Below are 19,699 nucleotides of genomic sequence, written 5' to 3'. Positions count from 1 at the left end.
GAGTGTTGTCAGCAAATGTATGAACAAGCAGGTCTCTGCGTTTCAAAACTGATGCATTAATTTTTAAATAACTGTCATGATAAAAGACTGACAAGCCCAATTCTCTTTATGGCCTGTCCAACATTACGTGGGAATCTCCTGTAATGAGCATCTTCTAGAAAACCGCACAAGGCTTCCAGTGCAATCAGTCAGTGCTCCCCATTGCATCACATTAGTCAATTTGACAAGAATAGTCTAATCGGAGACTATTAATCAGGAACTTTCTTTGGCGTTCACCCTGCTGAAAATACAAAATATTGTTCAGATTTAATATTAATCACCGGCTGGTGGAGTAATGCCTTTAAAGTCATGAAGGTTGCAAAACGGTAGAGAGGATTATGACTAAGTAAGCATCTCCCCGTTCTGTTCCTGAAAGTCGAAGCCCTTTGCTCCATCCCAGCCTCCTTCAGTGACACCAGACCAACGTTTCCTCCCGCTCACACGGCCACAACAGGGGTCAGAGCATCCCCAGGACATTGGCATCACCCGAGGTAGGGAAATGCTAATTACTCCCAGTTAGATTAAGAGCAGAGTCTCCTTTCACCAGGAAAACACACAGCAAAGTTATTCCAGAAATAAAATTCAAATTCCTTTCCTCCCATCTATAGTCGGAATCAAACCCCCACCCGAGCAGCTATAGCACCCAGTGTGTGCAGGGGCTGGGAGCAGGATTCCCCCATCTGCTGCATGAACCCTGCTGAAGGGCTACGATGCTTCTGAACCCAGCAAGTCTTTCCCTGCACAGGGGAGATCGTGCTCACTCGCTTTAAAAAAAGCTCAAATCAGAGGAGTTTTTTTGTTGTGAAGGTGGCAGTGGCCGGGTTATGGGTACAGTCACACACGGGATCGTTATTTCCTACACAGCTCCTTCCTGTGCAGATACAGCTCAGGCAGCGATCGATGCTGCCCGTGGAACTCATCCTCAGCTGCACTCCGGCAGAAACAGGAGAGAACCCGATTCAGACTTTTAGGAGTGTCTGTCAAGAGTCTCATTCACCAAATTTAATGTGCCACAGAGGAGTCTCTGGCAGCAGCAGACTCCCACAGCTTTAGGCAGATTGTTATTAGAATGAAATCAGTGCAGAATATTTCCAAATATTTTAATAGGCTCTGCACATTGGGTTTTTTTAAACGCTATAAAAAGTAAGCATGTCCTGAAATTAATCAAACTCCATAGCCATATTTGGCTACAAAGTACAAGAAGAAGTAGTGATATGGAAAGCTTTTATTGCTGCGCCTTCACCAGCACCTTCCAGCTAATCTTTAATACTGAGCTGAGCGGTGCTTCTGAATCTATCACTTTTCTTTCTCACAGCAGGGAACAGAGTTCTGAATATGAAAGAACCTAACAAATTCTGACCTTTATTGTATCTTTACAGAGTATTCCCAGTTTCAAACCAAGAGATATCAGAGCGCAACGCGGGCCTCAAAGGGGTAATACTGATTAAAGCCTTCCTTCGTTCCAGAGACGTTCCACTCCTGTCAAAACAAACTTTGCAATGTTTTGAAATACTTGTGATTTTTGAAACATGCTCATTACAAATGAAAAAGGCAAAGAACTACATTCAGAAACCTGAGATGCCATCCATGTGTAACAAAAAACCACCCAGTTTTAAAAATAATAATTATTTCCGGAACTATTAGCTTAGCTTTAAGATGTAAGACACCATTACATGGTTGCATGAAAATACGTACAGCTGAGAAAAATATTTTAGTATGTTTTAATAATACCTGGTGGTGGAAACACAGCAGGGAAGCAATTCTACTTGAAAACAAGAGTCCATAACTCTCACCTGCCTCATCTCTCCAGACACACTTGTAGGTTACAAAGAAAATTTTGCAGCATTATTTTAAAAGGGTTTAGTTCATCAGTATCTGCTTCTGAATGTTTGCGTTACTTGGAGTACGTTTCCAAAAGGAAGGCTGAGGTCTTTTCCCAGAAGGAGAATTTGGGAATTAGCTCAACTTTGGGGAATTAGCTTAAGTGAAACAGTGGTCAAAGGCACTAAAATGTTTTAAATCCCTTCAAATCTCAGTATGAGGTACCCCAGTAATTGTTTAACTGGGGGAAAAAAGAGAAAGAGATTAAATAAACTTATTCTTACAAAAGAAAATAAGTATTTTTTACATAATATTGCAGCTGTTTTTACAAGACCTGTTGCTCTAAGCTCTCTAGTTTTTCATAGTATTTAACTACATGCAACCCCTACCAAAGTCTTCATAGGCTTTTTTTGGTTTGTTTTGGTTTGCCTTTTGTTTGTTTTTTTCCCCTGACAGGTAGGTATTGCAATATACCAGCAGTAACTCTGCAGCAATCTTTGCTTCCACAAATCCTGTACTACAGGCACAGACCAAAAGGCCAAAATGTCTCAAAATGCTCAGAGTATTGGCTGTTGAAATTTTAAGCGGATTTCTTGCATCCATTTTTTTCTTAACAAATCCTGCCTACCAGCCACCTGAAATACTGGGATTTTGCTTCCGATGGCAAATTGGCTTGACAAGCAAAAGAAAAAAGGAAAAAAAAAATAAACAATTCATTTAGAAAAGAGCTCTCCTCCCGCCGGCAGCTCCTTCCCACTCACCCTTGGAGCCGACACGACACCCCAAGGAACGTGGGGCGCCCCATGAACCCCATGAACTCCATCCAGGGCTGTGCATGTCCTGAACTGGGAAGCTCTGACTTACATGCATCCCCCAAAAGGAAAATCTGCTCCAAGTTTGTTCTTGTCCAAGAATAAATAATAAATCATCTGCTCCAAAACAAGAGTATTCTGTGTAAAATTGTTCTTTTGTGGTTGTTTTTTTCCTCTTTTCTTTTTTCTGCAAAATGTAAGGCCGATCAGAACCCTTGGATAATGCCAAATTTATTTGGCTAAAACAGGCGTTATACCAGTTCACAACAAAATTATCTATTTTAATATTAATGAAAACTTTCTGTATTTATTACAGCTCCTAGTAAAACAAAATCTACCAAGCTTACTGCTAAGTTTTCCAAAGTCTATGCAGTTTTCCTAAGTCTATGCAGTTTTTAAACATGCTCTGCTATTTATAATCTTTGTCTTACAACTAATTAGGTTTTATAGCAAAATTAATGACTTGAACTTTCTAAGAAGCATATCAGAATAGCCTTAAGTGACCAGATAAACCTCTGAATTCCCACTTCAGAGATCAACAAACTTTATAATGGACACAATCAAACACTAAAAACAGACAAAAAAATGCTCCTATCCCTATTGAATCTTGAATGAAAGAGGTGACACCTGGAAGCACGTCACACACCAGCACCCTGAAATCCACCCAAACTGTGTGGTGTCACACCCTGAACTCCAGCAATCAGGTGCCATTTCATTATTACCGAGTGCAAAGCCCTGGGTTAAGGACAATTATTTTCTGAGGTGAAACAGCCCATCAAACAGGTATCACGTGGCTGCTCTGGGGACAAAAATGACCATAGAAATGAAAGAAAGGGAAAAAAAAAAGAAAGGAAAGACTATGAATGTAGTAAAATGCTCACGTTACAAACTATAAAAGACCAGGCTGTAAAATGTAGAAGTTTTTCAAGAAAATAGTAAAAATAAAAATAGAAAAATAAAAAAAAAAGGAAAAAGCATTCCTCCTCCCTTCCCCCTAAATTGCCCCCACCGTTCCCTCCTACAGCCCCAGTAAAATGAAGTTTTTGCGATACGTGAGACCATCTGCATTAAACTAAATCCTGGAACTTCTGCTACAGCGAAGCTTAAATTAGGGAAGGAAGGACAATAAGCCACTAAGTCTCAATAAGTAGTAAAATTCACCTTAGCTACGCTCATTAGCTTTAAACCATGGGAGTTTTCTGGGAAAGCTTGTGCAGGAAGCGCTCTCCCCAGTGGAAAAGTTCTCTCGTAAGGGAAAGGGGCAGGAGAGGTGCTGCCTGGGGAACCCCCCCTCCAGCCCCTGGTGGATTCCTGGTGCTTATGGCTCGTCACACACCACCACTGCCTTTCCCAACACAGTTTTGTTACTTGGTGAGACAGGAGGTGCCCACGTTTCCCCTCTCTGCCCGTGGAGGTTTTTCCCTGCCCCTCGATGCTCCGGCCGGGCCGCGCTGCGGGTCAGGCATCCCGCCGGCGCTCCCAGCAAGGCGCTCGCCCGCATCCCGCGAGCTGTGTACGGGCAAATCTTTCATTTTTCTTTCATTACCCCGGCATGTACTGTCACTTAATTTTTATGTATGCAATCCTTCCTGACAAATATGATCTGCTGCCTGGTAATTCGTCTGACGTTCATTCTGTTCCTTGCTCTAATTACGGCTCCCATTCCTGACACGGCAGCGGCCGCGCTGCCGCAGTCCGGTGGTACACCTGTCAGACGGGTCGTGGTACTGCCTAATGCCCTTTTATGCCAGTCTGATGCTAGCAAATACAAAGAAAGAAAAAAAAAAGAAATTAGATGAGTATATTTGCATAAGCCGTGCGTTCAATTCATGGGTCAGCAGCCAGAGAAATGATGGTTCAGGGCGGTTGCCAGGGCAACGCGGCGACGGGAAGCGCCCGGCATCGCAGCCTGGGTACCACGCTCCGGTTTGCACCGTGTTCATCACTCACGGCTACTTAAACAAATGTCTTAATTAAACCAAAACCAAGATCAGTAGAATTCCTGCAGCTACAAAACCTATATGTCTGGCAAATTGCCAAAAAAAAAAAAAAAAAAAAAAAAAAAAAAAAAAAAAAAGTCTAGCTCAAATATCCTGATAGAAAAATGAACAATCTAACCCTCTAGCAATAGAGGCGGGTTTAATATTTTTCCTAGAACTTTTTTTTTTTTTTTTTTTTTTTTTTTTTTTTTTTTTTTTTTAAAAAAAAAAAAAAAAAAAAAAAAAAAAAAAAAGAAAAAAAGAAAAAGCTTCAAGTCTGTATCTTTTTGGGTTGCGAAAATGTTCTTTTTACTTGGCTACAAGAACCAGTGGACGTGGTGGTGTGCCCATCCCTTCCACAGCACAACACCCTGTCTCCTACATCCCTCACTGCTACTCCTTTAGCGTTTTGCACCTTATTCACCTGTTTCCAGGATGCTGTTGACTTGAGGAAGCGCAAGGTTCACGCAGAAGAGGCTTAACTCTTCCCACACGAGCTTTCTCCATTAATAGAGAGCAACCCTGGTAAAGGTCACAAGCCTGGCTTACATGTGCAGCCAGCTTCCGAGCCCCAATTTATTCTTATTAATATAATAAGTGCAGCAGTCAAACTAGATAAGATCACATAATTAGACATGATCATATTTTTGCCTGTTCAGATGATGTGATTGTAACTTTCTGTGAAGAGGATTTATTTTAATCTATTAAGTACAGTGTGTGTATAACCTAGCACAGCTTTTGATGCAAAGGGAAATCTCCTAATATTTTATCAAAGTAAACTGTAGAAATGCCTCATTTTTTTGAATCACACACAAAATAAGGTATATCTCTTCCACTCTTGCGCACTGGGAAGCCCCAGGGTTGTTAGTATTATCAATTAAGTTTGTAGGCACATAACAATGCAGGAAGACTCACACTCCGTGGAGGAAATTGCACAAAGAAACAGTGAAACAAACATTGCGTGTTTCAAAAATCAACTGTGAGAGATAAATGTAAAAGAGCTTAAATACTGTACTAAAAGCCAAAGTTCCTTCACTGCTGTAACACAGAAGTTCCTTTGTGACTCACAAAACTGAGACCCATTAATAAAAATGGAAAAATCAGCCACCCCTCAAGAGTCACAGACACAATTATGAAGTACTTAAGTAAGACTTGAAGAATGAACCGTATATACTGTATACTTTCTTACGGCATTACAATTAACACTCATGGTAAAAATGAGGGAGAGTATTTAAAACACACATGATAGGAAACATGGCATGCATCTACCGAGTGACGCTGCTGTCACAGCTCGAGGACAGACATTGCTTTTGAAGACCCCAGCTGACAGCTGGCCCAGCACCATCTTACCTAAGGAATGTGCTGCAGTGGTTTTAGAACTAAAAAAGCGGCCTAATCCAAGATCTCCCAGCTTCACCACCCCCGTGGCTGTTATAAACACGTTGGCTGGTTTTATGTCTGCAAGAAGAAAAAGGTAAAAGGTCAAAGCCACAAAAGGTTATTTGGTTCTAATACTGCAATAGAAACATCGCCTGGAGCGTTCTCTGTACAAAAGAGGTTGGAGCAGCACCGTGTCGCTTTAGAGCTTTGATAGGCTCAATCTTCCAAGACTTCAAGCTCTGCACATACACACAAATCAGAGTGTACTTCCCAGCGCACAAGAAATACCAATGAGGAAAATGTAGGAAACAGCACAACAGCATAGAGAGAACCTCTTTAATGGATGGAAATCAAAGGAATAAGTCTGCTCCTCTTTGGAAATCACCGCTTTCTACAGGAAACTGTTCTGCTCGCCATGGTCCCCTCACACCAAGGGCCAATTACTGTCCCCCATATCCATAAATCCTGGGCTCTATCTGGCCCAGTTTCCTCACAGAGTGCAAAAATCACCAGAACCCCATTTCCCAAGCAATCGGGTCAGGATCGAGTTACTGAGGCTCTTTCCTCCCATTAAAGCAGAGTAAATGTGTGAGGCTCCAAATTTCAGCCAGCAATTACAGACCTAATTCAGGTACAACTGATAAACTGCATCAGGGGATGTATAAAGGAGCAAAAATGACATAAATAGTGAAGAATTCACTACTTCAAAGGATAAAGGAAATAACAAGCAGCAGAGCTTGGTATGGGTGGCTTTTGGGATATTTGCATTTCCTGGGTCAATTCCATCACAAAGCATTTCATTCAGGCTGAAAGGAGCAACATAATTTTTGGATAGAGCTCAGAGTTACAAAAAGTTCTAAGACAAGAGATTCAAAAATAATTAATGAAACTGAAGAACAGGTTATGTGAGTGTGAGACTGTTTGCATTAATATTTCAGAGAAGCTCGCAAGACCGAAAAACTCTTCTAAACTCTCTAAGGTCACAGCTAACGTAATGAAGACTACTTCTTGGAGTTCACCGGATCCAGTAGTCTCAGCATTTTACTTCTGACACTTTTCTAATGGCAAGTTTGACACTTCTACTTAATATCAGTGTCTGGAATACAAAGCAGCTCATCTTCCTAATACCACACTCACTTCGGACTGAATCCTTTAACAATGAGGCAGTGAGACAGAAGGAGAGATCCATCTTGCGAGCTCCAGACTCTCTAAACATGCATTGGCTGAACATCAGCATAATTGTTTTTGAATGTAGGCGCTTACTAATTGGAACATTATATTATTATTCAGTGAAAAGAGACTGAATTAATGTTACCTCTGTGCATCACCCTGCGGGAGTGCATGTGTTCAACTGCACTGCATAACTGCACAAAATATTTCCACACCGTCCTTTCCGGGATTAACCGTTTCTGCTTTTTAAAATACTGTGGGAGAAAATAAATAAAAGATCAGTGAAAAAGCAACATATTTGACTCGTTCCTGGACTCGTGTTACTCAGCTGCAGGTTGCTCGTGTCTTCCACATCTGCAGCAGCACGACTTTTCTTATGATTAGCTTTTAACTCCTCCTCTCTGTATGTAAACTTCAGTGCAGTTCACTAATTAACAACTATTATGAAAAATATGCTTAAATAGGTTTGACATTTTTGAATGGACACCAATTATAATCAGCATTAATCTCCTTAATTACCTTGCAAAACATATTTAGTGCCTCAAAACAACAAATGTCTCAAATGTTTTGCCTTAAGTAACAAAGGATCATTAAAAAAAAATATCTTGTAAACATTCATTATTGTACACTCTATTAACAACAAGGTAATCTGCTTCCCCCGTTTAAAAGCTGGCCAGAGCATCGACAAAGTACCCATGTTTCTCCTGTGATCAGGTAGAATAATAGAATTCTATTTCATGCATAATAGGAATACTAAATTAACAGAACCATCTCTGGTGAGACAGGAAGACACCACCGATCAGGAGACACAGATCTGGGAAAGGAGCACTTTGTGTGCCTTCCCAGCACCACGCAGAGCCCAGTCTGGAGTCAACGGGCTCCGGGCACTAAAGGCTCTCAAATGAAATAAAGGTGAGTGTAACGCGGGGGACAGCAGCAGCGCAGCGTGGAGAGGGCTCTCTCTCTGCAACACTGCACTCCTTCCCGAGAAACTTCCTACAGGAATAAATAACCAGCTGCACATTTCAGTGAAGGCTGAACATTATGTATCTACAACCACTCTTTTTCCATTTCAGAAACGCACAACAGCATCACACGCCTCCTCCCTGGCATCCCAAAATTGTGCTGCTTCCGATTATTGGTCCCTGACTTCCCATTGCTTCCTCCTGTGCTCCTACTGAGCCGGCGCTTCACCCAGAGCATTAACAAAACACACTTACAGTACGCTTCCAGAGGTTTAAGATTTATCCTCATCCTTTGATATACAAGGTGTCTCTGGCTAACGACTGCCTCGGCAGGGCTGCACGCTCTCCAGCAGGAGACAACTGCCTTTCCTTTGCATCGTACCCTCGAGAATTTCCAGCAGCAGCACGCGAGAGCAGGAATAAAGGAGGGGAATTGCTTCATTGCCCCTTTCTGCATCTTGTGCTTTTTCCTCTCAGTAGAGACATCTGATGTCCGTTGTCACGTTTTTTATTTCATGTGAAATGCTGTTACTGGTTCGTGTTTGACTCCAGTAATGGCAAATTTTCCTTTGCAGATCAGCTGCGAAGGGGCACGACCGCGCAATTCCCCAGGCAGCAAATCTGACAGATTGCAACAGTTTCAAACCAAAACTTGATAGAGAGCACAGAGGAATTACAGAGGGTGAGGGATAAAGTGTTATATACATGATAAAATTATTTAATTCTCATTAAAGTATTTAAGAGTGGATATGCAAGACCACAAGTGATAATTTTCTAAATGTCATGTCCAATAAGACTCACCTGACATTTACAAGAGAGTCCCAGCTCTCCAGCGGGTTATCCCGCAGCACTCCCCTACAGCAGCTTTACAATTCCTCATAAATAATGCAGGCACCAGGGGCGTGACAAAGACAGGCCCTGGTTTTATCGCTCTCGCACCTTCGGAGCGTTGTTACTGCTGTTCCTACCGCCTCCTCGAAACCCAAAATCCTCACATAAGCTCAGATCCCCGAGGGACGGGGGAGGCGGGGGGTGGCAGGGGGGCAGGCAGGCTCCACTTCAGCAGTTAGAGCTATATTTAGGACAAGACTTCAGTTCCCTCTTGGTTTTAGGCTTTGGTTTTTTTCCTCTATTAAAAAAAAATAATGGAATTCCAAGATTTGCACCAATGGAAAAGCATCGTTTCTATGACCTTGAAAAACACTGGTGCATCTTCTTCCTGCCTGCCATAAACACGTGGGAAACCAGAGAGAGTGGGGAGCGCTGGCAGCAAGAACACAAGTTACAGGGCTGCTCAAGTTGTCAACCTAAGAGTCTACAAATTGTGTTTCGGAAAATGTAACTCCTATTTATAATGACATAAAAAATAATTTTAAAAAGTTAGGTAGCCAACCCTGACAGACACGTGAACAGATCTATCAGTAGGGAATGTTTTAAACTAAAAATTGTAAATGACAAAAAAATGCAACTGTTCTATATGATGACACCTCACAATTGTTTGGGTAAAACTTTTTATAAGCTAAGATTTCAAAATCAAGGAAAACACTTGCAGAGCCCAGGACAATCACAGTCCCAACTCCTGCTCTCACAGCCCTCATGGGTTTTTTTTCCCAGCTTGAAGTGCAACTACAGAAAGCTTGAGACAAACTGCAAGTTTCCCAGGATCTGCTGGGAAAAGGGAAAAACATGCAAGAAGCCCCAAGAAAACAACAAGAGATGGAAGTACAGAGGGGCTGTGCTCCACAGAAGGACGAGCTCTGTCCTCAGAGCCCTGTCCCACCAGCAGCAGCTGCGGGACGTGACTGGTTTTGGTGCCCATGAGCTCGAGGTGGTGGCACCAGCACATGTGGCTTCGGTCACCACCAGCTCGTCCCCGGGGCTTGGGGCAGACCCAGCCATGGCTCCTGCTGCCGAGCGAGGCCGTGTCTAGAATTTTGGGGCTCTCCAACTGCCTGTCCCCAGCACCCATCCTGTGGGATGGAGCAGATTTTCATGGATAGTGTAAATTTAGCCGCTGACTATGGACTGAATGGAGAACTTGTTTGACAGCCTTTGGCCTAGTGCCTCATAGCTCTGCTGGCAAAGAAAACAAATCTGTTAATAAGATATTTTAACTGTGACAACAAGGAGGAGGAGAACTTCCCAAACATTCATTTATGATAATTACAGAATAATGATGGCAAAAAAACAGGTAAAACATGGAGAGAAGGTTGAGAGTGCTAACAAACATGATATAACACATCTGTTCTCACAAGGGATGTATGTCTAAAGATTAACATGTCAAAGAAAATATAAAAGCAGGTGGTAACAGCTTAACTAAAGCTGGTTTGCAGCAATACAAGTATTCCTAAGAGCAACATAAGAGAAGAACAAGTACTTGAAACATTTTCTCAAACCCAAATCCCCATTGCAAAGAAAGTCAATACACTTTCTCGAATGTCTTCGGAGTGGCAGACAGGCTTCGCGAACAGCGAGTCTAACAGTAATTAAATGTCCCCATCAATCACAGACTGGATACATCAACCTTGGAAATAACACACACGTCCCACCAAATCAGAGTCTTGCTCCCTCCTGAAGCAGTGACCAGCAGCAAGTGCCATAGCCTGGTGTATTTAAAATGCCACCAGACACTGGGGTTTAGGCTCTGGCAGTGCCCTGGGGTGTGTGAAACCACAAGGGGGGAACAGAAGTGCTTCTTGCCCGGCCGTGCTTACCCCCACAGCCAGCATCCCTGCCCAACCCAGAGCTGACACATCCTCACCTTTATCATCTGAGAGAGGTCACCGGCATCGGCCAGTTCCAGGACAATGTTAAGTTCATTGTCTTCAATAAAGGAATCCAAATACTTAATTATATTGGGGTGGTTCAGTTGCTGCAGAGAGAGTGAACGCAAGAAAAAAATTCGTAATGCTGTAGTAACAACAAATCCAAGACCTTCCACACTCTCCGCTCACCATGGGTATTTTATTGCCATTCTCCTCTAATAAGTTTGTATGTTCTACTCTGAATAAACCCTTCCATAACCAGAGTTCAAGACAAAACTGCTTGGATTACCTAGAACACAAAAATATCACAAATTCTCTTTCCCAGTGTTGATGCTGGTGCTATTTTTCACCATAACTCTTAAGCAACTGGATCATATTCTCACAAACTGCCACCTTCACATTTGTCCTGTACACCTTCGCTGCAGTCTAGCTTGGTCTACAACTGCATGAATATAAACCAACAGTTCATATAGAAATATCTAAGATTATATTTACAAAATGAATTAATATTTTAAAAATTAAATTTGACTAGCTAAACACAATTTTAGCCTTCTACAATCTGTTGCATTTACTCAAAACAGGTATTTACAGTGCAATGCATATGTATTCTCTATCAACATTTGAAAAGAAATTATTGAGATGGAAAAAAATTGCTAGTTGGTTTAATCACTTAAAAACCCTCTCTGGTTTCAGAGCTTTTATCTAAACTACCAGTTTTCATGTGTGGTTTATATTCATACACACAGACCACGTGCACATGCAAATCTGTTTTCCCATTTAGCTGGTTCATTAGTTAGTTTATTTTAAAGTGACAATCACATCAAAACACAGGATTTACACCCCCTCTGAAAGAGGAGTACTTGGGGTGGGTTACGCAGAAAGATTTTTAATAGACTCCTTAGACTATAGGCAGAAAACACAATGAAATTAAGTTTTAAGAGACAAAACTCTTGCATCACGTAGGCGTTCCAGCTCGCAAAAGAAAGTACGATCTATAAAGTTCACAGTATGAACAGAAACTCTGTTTGCCACAAAAGGCAAGTGACTGTTGCCAACCTGAAAACAATTTTTTTCTCAAAACAAAAACCAGAGAAAGTCACTGCAAAACTCCTTACCTTCAAGAGGTCAATTTCTTTAATGCAATCTTGCCTAGCCTTGGCATCCATCATTTCAAAAATCTTCAAAGACAAAGCCACAGAAGATGAAAATGAAACAACAAAAAAGAATTTTATATTTTAACAAGAAATTGGTCTTTCCTCCCCCGATCTGTATAGCCTCTACCGTAATGAGTATACAGTCCCCAGATCAAAGAAAGATCAATGTTTTCTTTATTTTGAAACACTAAAGGGCTAGCGATAGAGTAAAATTAATTTTAGAACCTGTAGGCACTATTCTAAGCAGCAAAGATATTAGTTTGTGAATTTGTTATCTTGATTTTGAAAACGTACGTTAGTTACTATTAATTTCACATGGTAAATAAAAGATAAAATGTTTACTTTTTTCTTTTAAACAGAGATATAGCTTCCACTGATTTCTCTGTAATAATTAACAATAATATTGAGCATTAATATTCATTCTTTAATAATCAGAGTAAGTCACTAAAAACAAGAGTTTAAAGGATCTGTTGAAGCATTAAAGGCAAATTTCTTCAAACAAACTGCTGTTGTGAACACTGCAGAATATTTTAAGCCCAGTTTCAGATCGATCCTGCTTGTGTGCAAGTTTTTCAGAAATTCTTCTAAAACTGTCTCAGCAAACACAGGCATTTCCCCTTTCCCACCCCCGCATCCTCCCGACGCACCGTGTCGAGGTGCAGCCCCCGAGCTCTGACTATGGTCACGAGGGCTGTGCTCATCCACACACATTCAAAAATAATTTAGTGAAACCTATCTAGAAAGGACTATGTGAAATTAAAAATAGACATGAAATTGCAGTGCTGCTTTGAACTTGAGTGCTCACCTGAACCTTCTTTAATGCCACAGGTTTTCTGTCCAGAAGACAAGTTGCTTTGTAAACTTCGCTGAATTGTCCTCGCCCGATCTTTTTCTCTATTTGAAAATCTGCCAAGGTGCAGCGATACGGGTACGACGTTAAATGCCTCTGTTCAAGTCAAAAGAAATTAAATCAATGAAGGTAAAAAAAGAGATGCAAACCCATGAACTTGCATTCCCAACCTGTCCTTCTTTAGGACTGCCAACTGGTGGCTTCTCTAACTAATCCCATTCAGAGGACAAACTCCTCACAGTAAGGATTGCCCAGCAAGACAGAGAGAGGAATTTGGTGTTGGTTTGACGCACGATGGACAAGTGGTGTGACTTCTCTGTGTCCCCTTCAGCCAGTGCCACACCAGAGCAGTCGCAGCACAGGGCCAGGAGCACACCCCCAACAGCAGAGAATTGGGAAAAAACAGTACCCGAACCAAAGCATAAAACTAGCAATAGCTACCAAAACCATACCGCACAGAGCTAAGGTCGTCAAATGTGTACAACCTCTGGCTCTGATCCTGATGGTCAAGAATTTAATCTAGGCTGATCAGTCTATAGATAATTCTGTCTATAAATGCATTAACTCCTAGTAAATGTATTAGTAGCATAGGCTGAATTAAGTTAAATGACTTTTTTAAAAAGGAAATAAAGCCTTGCCTTCCGTGTAAGTAACTAATTAGTCCCAAACTCCTGTCTCCCCCGTTACACCCCCTCTCATCAACTCTGCCTGCTCCTGTCACTTGGGAGATGCTGGTGCTGGTTCTGAGCAGTCCCAGGTAAATCCCCAGCCTGGCAGGTCGATGCAGAGTAATGAGGATTACGGACTCCGTGGACCAGGAACTGGTCCCTAGAGCCATTCCAGTCTCTTCTGTAATTAACATGACTGCTAACCAATGTTTAAAAAAGGAATTATGAAAATTAATTACTTAAAGTTGCCGTGCACGGCCAAGTAGAATGTTTTTAAGCTTCAGCATCTTCAGCTGTTCCAGAGTTCCCATCAAAAACCACCAAAACCCTATTCAACAAGTATATAACCATTGTTGGGGACAGGAGGGCTTTCCAGGGATGCAGCCATCGCTTCCAGCCACATCTTTAGTGACTGATCCCAGCACAAGGTTCCCAGGGGACAGGCCAGGAGGGCTGGGGGTTTTACCCCAACTAATGCTACCTCTACCCTTTCCCAACAGAGCGGTGGGGCTGGAGGCACCATTTAAAATGCAGGTAAAGCTTCCAGCCCAGCATCTTCTGCCAGCCCTGCACACAAGACAGTGTGAAGAACTCTTACAGTGTGTATTTATTTTGATGAGTAAATAAGTTTGGACTTCTTTTCTTTGCAACCGAAATAAAAACAACTACTATCCACAGGCAATAAAAAGTATCAAATTGGAAAAAGCTTCCAGATTTCAAGCTGCCTGTGCAAATCTGAACTACAATCACAGTTGTTTGGCAGAGGTTTTGTAAACAAAGTTATAAAATTCAATGTTTTTAAGAAAACTCACCAATAAAGTGCCCTAAATAGCAATTTCTGACCCACAAACTGCATCAACAAGCCAAGATAAGCTATTTTGAAAACTGTCACATTAAAGCATCTTTATCACAACAAATGCAGGAGAAATCCCCACACGGAAAAACAGCCCACTGCAGGCACACTCCAGAAAAACGGTAACATTTTACAAATGCTGATGACACAGAGACGCAGATACAAACCACAGACCAGCCCGTGCAGAGACTATCAGGGATTTCCACTGTCACCTTCCCCCTCATCTCTTTGGCAGCAAAAGGCTGTGAGTTGTTGGAGCTCATCCCGCGCTTCCACCAGAAGTGTAGACAGTTACGAGCTCCAGAGAAGACAAAAATGCAAAGCCGTGATGTCCAGCCAATGCCCGCTAATTCAAGTAGGCACTTAACTGGAAATTTAACTCCAGGCCATCATGATCATCAGCTTTCTCAGTTTAAATTCCCTAAAAGAGCAAGCCCGCTCCTTTCCCGATGAAACGACGCTTCAAGTAATTATTTTTGAAATGCCAAGGCCACAGGTAAGTTTTTCCATCTATCACCACTAGCATTTAAATATCCTCATACAATGAGAAATGGTTTTCATTTCTCTGGGCTAAAGATGACATGAAAATTTTAATTCATGACCCACACCAATAAGGTGGCTGCGTTGGAACTTGCAGCTACTCACAAAGGCGAGTCACACAGAGATAGGAAGCTAATTTCATCAAGTATTTCCTTTAACCAGTTCAGGGAGCATTTCCCTTTCAGGGCGACTTTAGTCCCCCCACTCTGGGAGGTCCTGTCCCCCACCCCCTCCTGAGCCAGCACACACGGGGGTCACTCTCAGGACCTGTGCTGTGCATCAAGCTATACTGCATCTGCAACTGGGAATAAATAGTTAAATAAATAAATATAAGTTATTTTAAATAAATTATAAATAAATGATATTTGTTATTTATATTTATTTATACATAAATAATATTTATTTAAATAAATAACAATTTAAATGAAGATTCAGAATTTGTTTCTCTAACTTTTGCAGTGCATGCTATACAATAAAACAGGAGTATCCTTTCACCCATGAGCAAAAAGGTATCCTATGGGTCATCAGGTAAATAGTAGGATGTTACAATAACACTGCTTTATTATTTACATACATTCCCCTTTACATCACTAAATTATCAACAAAGTCAGACAGCATGGGATGAAACCAGACAAACAAATATTCAAAGTAACCAGCCCCTGCAGCTCCCTCAGTGTGACCTGGCTGCAGTCCCCGATGGACAGCCATACCCCTCAATCCACACAGGAACACTGAATACTCACCTCGTGCTGGGGAGTGCTAACAAAACCTTAGTTTACGTGTATTTTTTGTGTGACAAAATCACCAGAAGAAAGTCTGAACACAACTATTTGTCCAACTTGGCGGGTAACTAACCAGGAACACCCCTATTTCCTGACTTTTTTACATATGAGCTACTAAGCAAATCAGTTGGGCTGTCCAGTCACACCGCTCTCCCCGGCCAGAACAGAGGTGTCAGTATATAAAATTACAAAACACTTCTTCCTAATAAAAAAATAGAGTGGAATCAAAGCATTCCCTTAACCATGCATGTGCCTCCTCAGCCACAATCTTCTTGAGCACTAAGAAAGTTTGAGTAAAAGCTTTTCTAACTTGGAGTTAACACAACAGAGGCAGCAGTTTCAATGAGATTTTATAAAGCAACTACCCCAAAACTCTCTTTCTAAGGAAGAACTCCACGCTGCAATCAAGGATGGTATCTGTTTGCCCTCCATAAATCATTAAATTGCGAGTTTAAACCAAGAGTTTTTAAGTGTAAATTAGTATTTTAAGCATGTGCCAAGAAATATCTAGCAACTTCTTACCTTGAAAACACAAATAAACCTTAGGTGAGTGATGGGGGGTGTGTGTGGGGGGTGTGTGTGTGTGTCCCCACCACTGGCACAGGGTGAGCACAGACCCCGCTCGCCGCGCTGGAGCGAACACTGGTGATGGCTGGACACCTCAGCTGATATGTTCTGGCATCCTCCAGGACTACAGCTGCACATTTACATATGCAATGACCTAGATTTGCATTTGCTATCACAACCTATCAGACCTAATTAAAGTAATGGACCTTTCATAGAGGCTGGGAGATGTTTGATTACAGCATAAACCGGAGAGCGTGCTTGGGTTAGACCAGCCCGTACGGAGAGCACCCACTGACCACGGCAGCCCATTGCCCGTGTGTCTGCTTAAAATTAACTGTCTCTTATGTGATTAAAGGTAAGCAGGTTACTCTTCTAAATACCATTGCAAGACATTTAAAATACCTAAGAAATATCTGCATCCTCAGAGTACCATCCTTTGCATACATTTCACTTCTTCCATTTCTTTTCACCAGGGGAACTCTGTTTTTTCCAAGTCCTTCCACATTTACCCACTGCGATCTTTCATAAAGCTGTCAAAGAACCAAGACTTATTCATTCAAATTAACCATGATCGTTATTTCTGCAAATCTCAGAGTTTTCATATACAGATATAAATTGTGTGTAAAATGAGATACCACCATCATCTTCAAACCTGTTCACCGAAAATAGATGTTCTCATTTTCAGGACAGATTCAGGCTCAGTGCAGGGTTCGGGTCTGCACGAACACAGTAAAACCAAGCCACTGTCTCTGCAGAACAGGTTTCAAGGTCGATGATGGAGCTTAGAATCACAGAATGGTTTGGGTTTGAAGGGACCTTAAAGATCATTTTAAAAAAAAAAAAAAAAAAAAAAAAAAAAAAAAGGGAGAAAAACCAAAACTCCCTCCAACCACTGAACGTAAAAGACACCATGAAATGAGCTGTTTGCCCATTGCTGTTCCCGGGGCAGCTGTAGGAAGGGGACAGTCTGGGAAGAGCTAGTTTGGAGACAAAGGCTGTTCTCTTTATCCACACAATGAACTCTCATTCTTCTACTACTCCATTAATAAAAAAAAAGCCAAACAATAAGTCAATTAATTCCTCATTCAAATAAAGCAGCTATTCATTTTTAAGAAGAAATGCAGAGATTATTCCAAGAACAAGCCATTCTGGCCAGTATCTCTGGAGCACATGCTCTCGTTTCCATGTAATCACTGATGCAAGAGCAAAAATTTCAAAGCTGGTGCAAGTCTGCAATGCCAGCCCTCCTCACAGCACTTCAGGGAGAATTTTGCCAGGACTTTCAGCCTGAAATTTTGAGGCGTTATGAGATTTTCTGCAAAAGAGAACTAGTGAGTTTTTGTAATACTAAAAAAAAAAATCCAATGAAATAAAAAACTTCAGTTACATTATCTTGTATACACCTGGCTAGATACGCCGCAAGGATGAGAACCTTGAAGGTTAACAGGATGTAGTTGTACCACTCAGAACTTCTAAATTTACCTCTTTGTAATTATTTAAGAGCTGGGGAAAACCTGAACAGTCCTGAGAAAAGTGTCCAAGCAGCCTTTCACGCAGCTGATAACCTGACGTTTCAGGCCAAAGAAATACTGAGACACTGAAGACAAAAATATCTGTAAAATACGAGCAGGCTGCAGAGCAACACCTGTACGACTGCTTCTCCCAGAGGCACAGGAAAAAATAGGCCTGGATGAGGGGAAAAAAGGGAGCATTCACTGCTAATTACACAATATATAAACCCAGAGTGCTAATGTTAATTAATAATAAAGTCAGTTGTTTTACTGCTGTCTGATTGGCATGTGGAAAACCAGCACTAGTCATCAGTCTGTACAAATGGCTACAAGGTTTAAATTATTTGTAATCAACCTAAAAATTGTTAAAGATTGGCTAACTAACAGTTAAAAAGGCAGACACTACACTCTTTAGATGCCAATAAAAGCATCTTTCCTGTAAAGCCATGAAATGAAATATTCTTTAGAAGAGTAAAAACATACTCGCCCAATTAATTTTCTGAAATCTCATTAAAAAATTTAGCCCGACTAAGTCATACACTTCTGACCTGAATTTTAATTATCTTTACGCTGGATATAAGGCTTTTTTTCTGATATTTGCAATGCATCATTAATTTTAAAGGAATGGTTTCCTTGCTTCTAAAGTGCATACTTCATCTGAGTGACATTTACCATAAACTAATTTCACCTTTAGAAGACATCTGTGATAGTAGATGGGGAAGCTTCAGCCCCTCCAGTTGAACACGTCCACATTATAAGCAATGATTTACTATCAACATCAGTGTTTCAAACCTCTTTATGATGTCCCAAATTATACACCCATCTCCATTCAATAATGCCTACCTGAAAAGAATTTGGCATACTTTGAGGCTGAAATTCCAGTGTGAGTTTATGAGAACACATTAGTCCAGATTGATTAAAAAAAGAACTTCTAAGCTCACAAGAGATGAGAAAAAACTTTTAAAATATGGATTATCCTTCAAACAGGTAGTCAAGTAATTATTGAAGACATCAGGTTTTTCAATTTGCAGCTTCAAACCCAGACTACAGAGCTGTCATAAAATATCCTTAACCTGACCTCTTGTCTAGAACGTAAAGTTTGCTGAAGGACTTGGCTTGAATTTCAAAGTTTTAACATCCCTATCAGCAGATATTTGTACTACCCTGTGACAAGGAAAGAGAGAAATACCAGCTTGAAAATAGTAGACCAAGGTGATATCTACAAATAAATTAATATTAACATAGAAATAATCCAAGTGTTTCAGAAACCACAAATTGAAGAGCCTTCACTGCTGGGTGACCAGTTCAAATCTACCTCCAATTCATGGACCAAAATGACTCCACCATGAACAGCTCTGCTGCCCAGCTGTGTGAGTATATAAAAGGGTTGTTTAAAAGTGAGTTACTGTATTTATTTAGTATGAAAACTAAGTAAAAAAATTATAGCTCCATATTTTTATATCACTGATTTGCTCCTAAATAACTTTTACTGCTTATTGCTATAAACACTAAGTAATCTAGGGACTTAAATAATTGACACTTTCACTCAGGAACATCGCTAGAAAATGTTCTGCCTCTTGCTGATGAACTTCATCAGGGTAATGCTGGGCAGGTAAAGGAGCCCCAGGTTAAATCTGTGGTTTTATTGGGCCTTTTTATATTTATAAATTAACTTACTCCAGAAAACTTCTAAATATGAAGCATTACACAAGAGTATCACGTGGTTACTAAACTATAGTAGCTAAAGAAAAGTCTGAAACACTCATAACTCCATACTAACTAGTTACAGAACAGAAATAACACCTCTGTCAGAACTAAACAAAAAAAAAGGGGGGGGGGGGGG

The 19,699-nt window shown here is 41.0% G+C and overlaps 1 protein-coding gene across 1 annotated transcript in view; it reads right to left on the bottom strand.

Annotated features, from left to right (window-relative positions):
* NEK6 (NIMA-related kinase 6) overlaps window positions 1-19,699 on the bottom strand; it is a 35,436-nt gene that overhangs the window by 12,891 nt on the left and 2,846 nt on the right. Inside the window, exons 2-6 of the mRNA XM_014942969.1 lie at window positions 12,891-13,031; window positions 12,047-12,109; window positions 10,928-11,038; window positions 7,347-7,455; window positions 6,002-6,109 (exon numbers count right to left, since the gene is read on the bottom strand). Of these exons, the coding sequence (XP_014798455.1) occupies window positions 6,002-6,109; window positions 7,347-7,455; window positions 10,928-11,038; window positions 12,047-12,109; window positions 12,891-13,031 (532 nt within the window). The remainder of the gene's footprint in view (window positions 1-6,001; window positions 6,110-7,346; window positions 7,456-10,927; window positions 11,039-12,046; window positions 12,110-12,890; window positions 13,032-19,699) is intronic.

Source organism: Calidris pugnax, unplaced genomic scaffold, assembly GCF_001431845.1.
Source record: "Calidris pugnax isolate Ruff unplaced genomic scaffold, ASM143184v1 scaffold102, whole genome shotgun sequence".
Classification (NCBI taxonomy): domain Eukaryota; kingdom Metazoa; phylum Chordata; class Aves; order Charadriiformes; family Scolopacidae; genus Calidris; species Calidris pugnax.
This window is presented reverse-complemented; position numbering and strand designations above follow the sequence as displayed.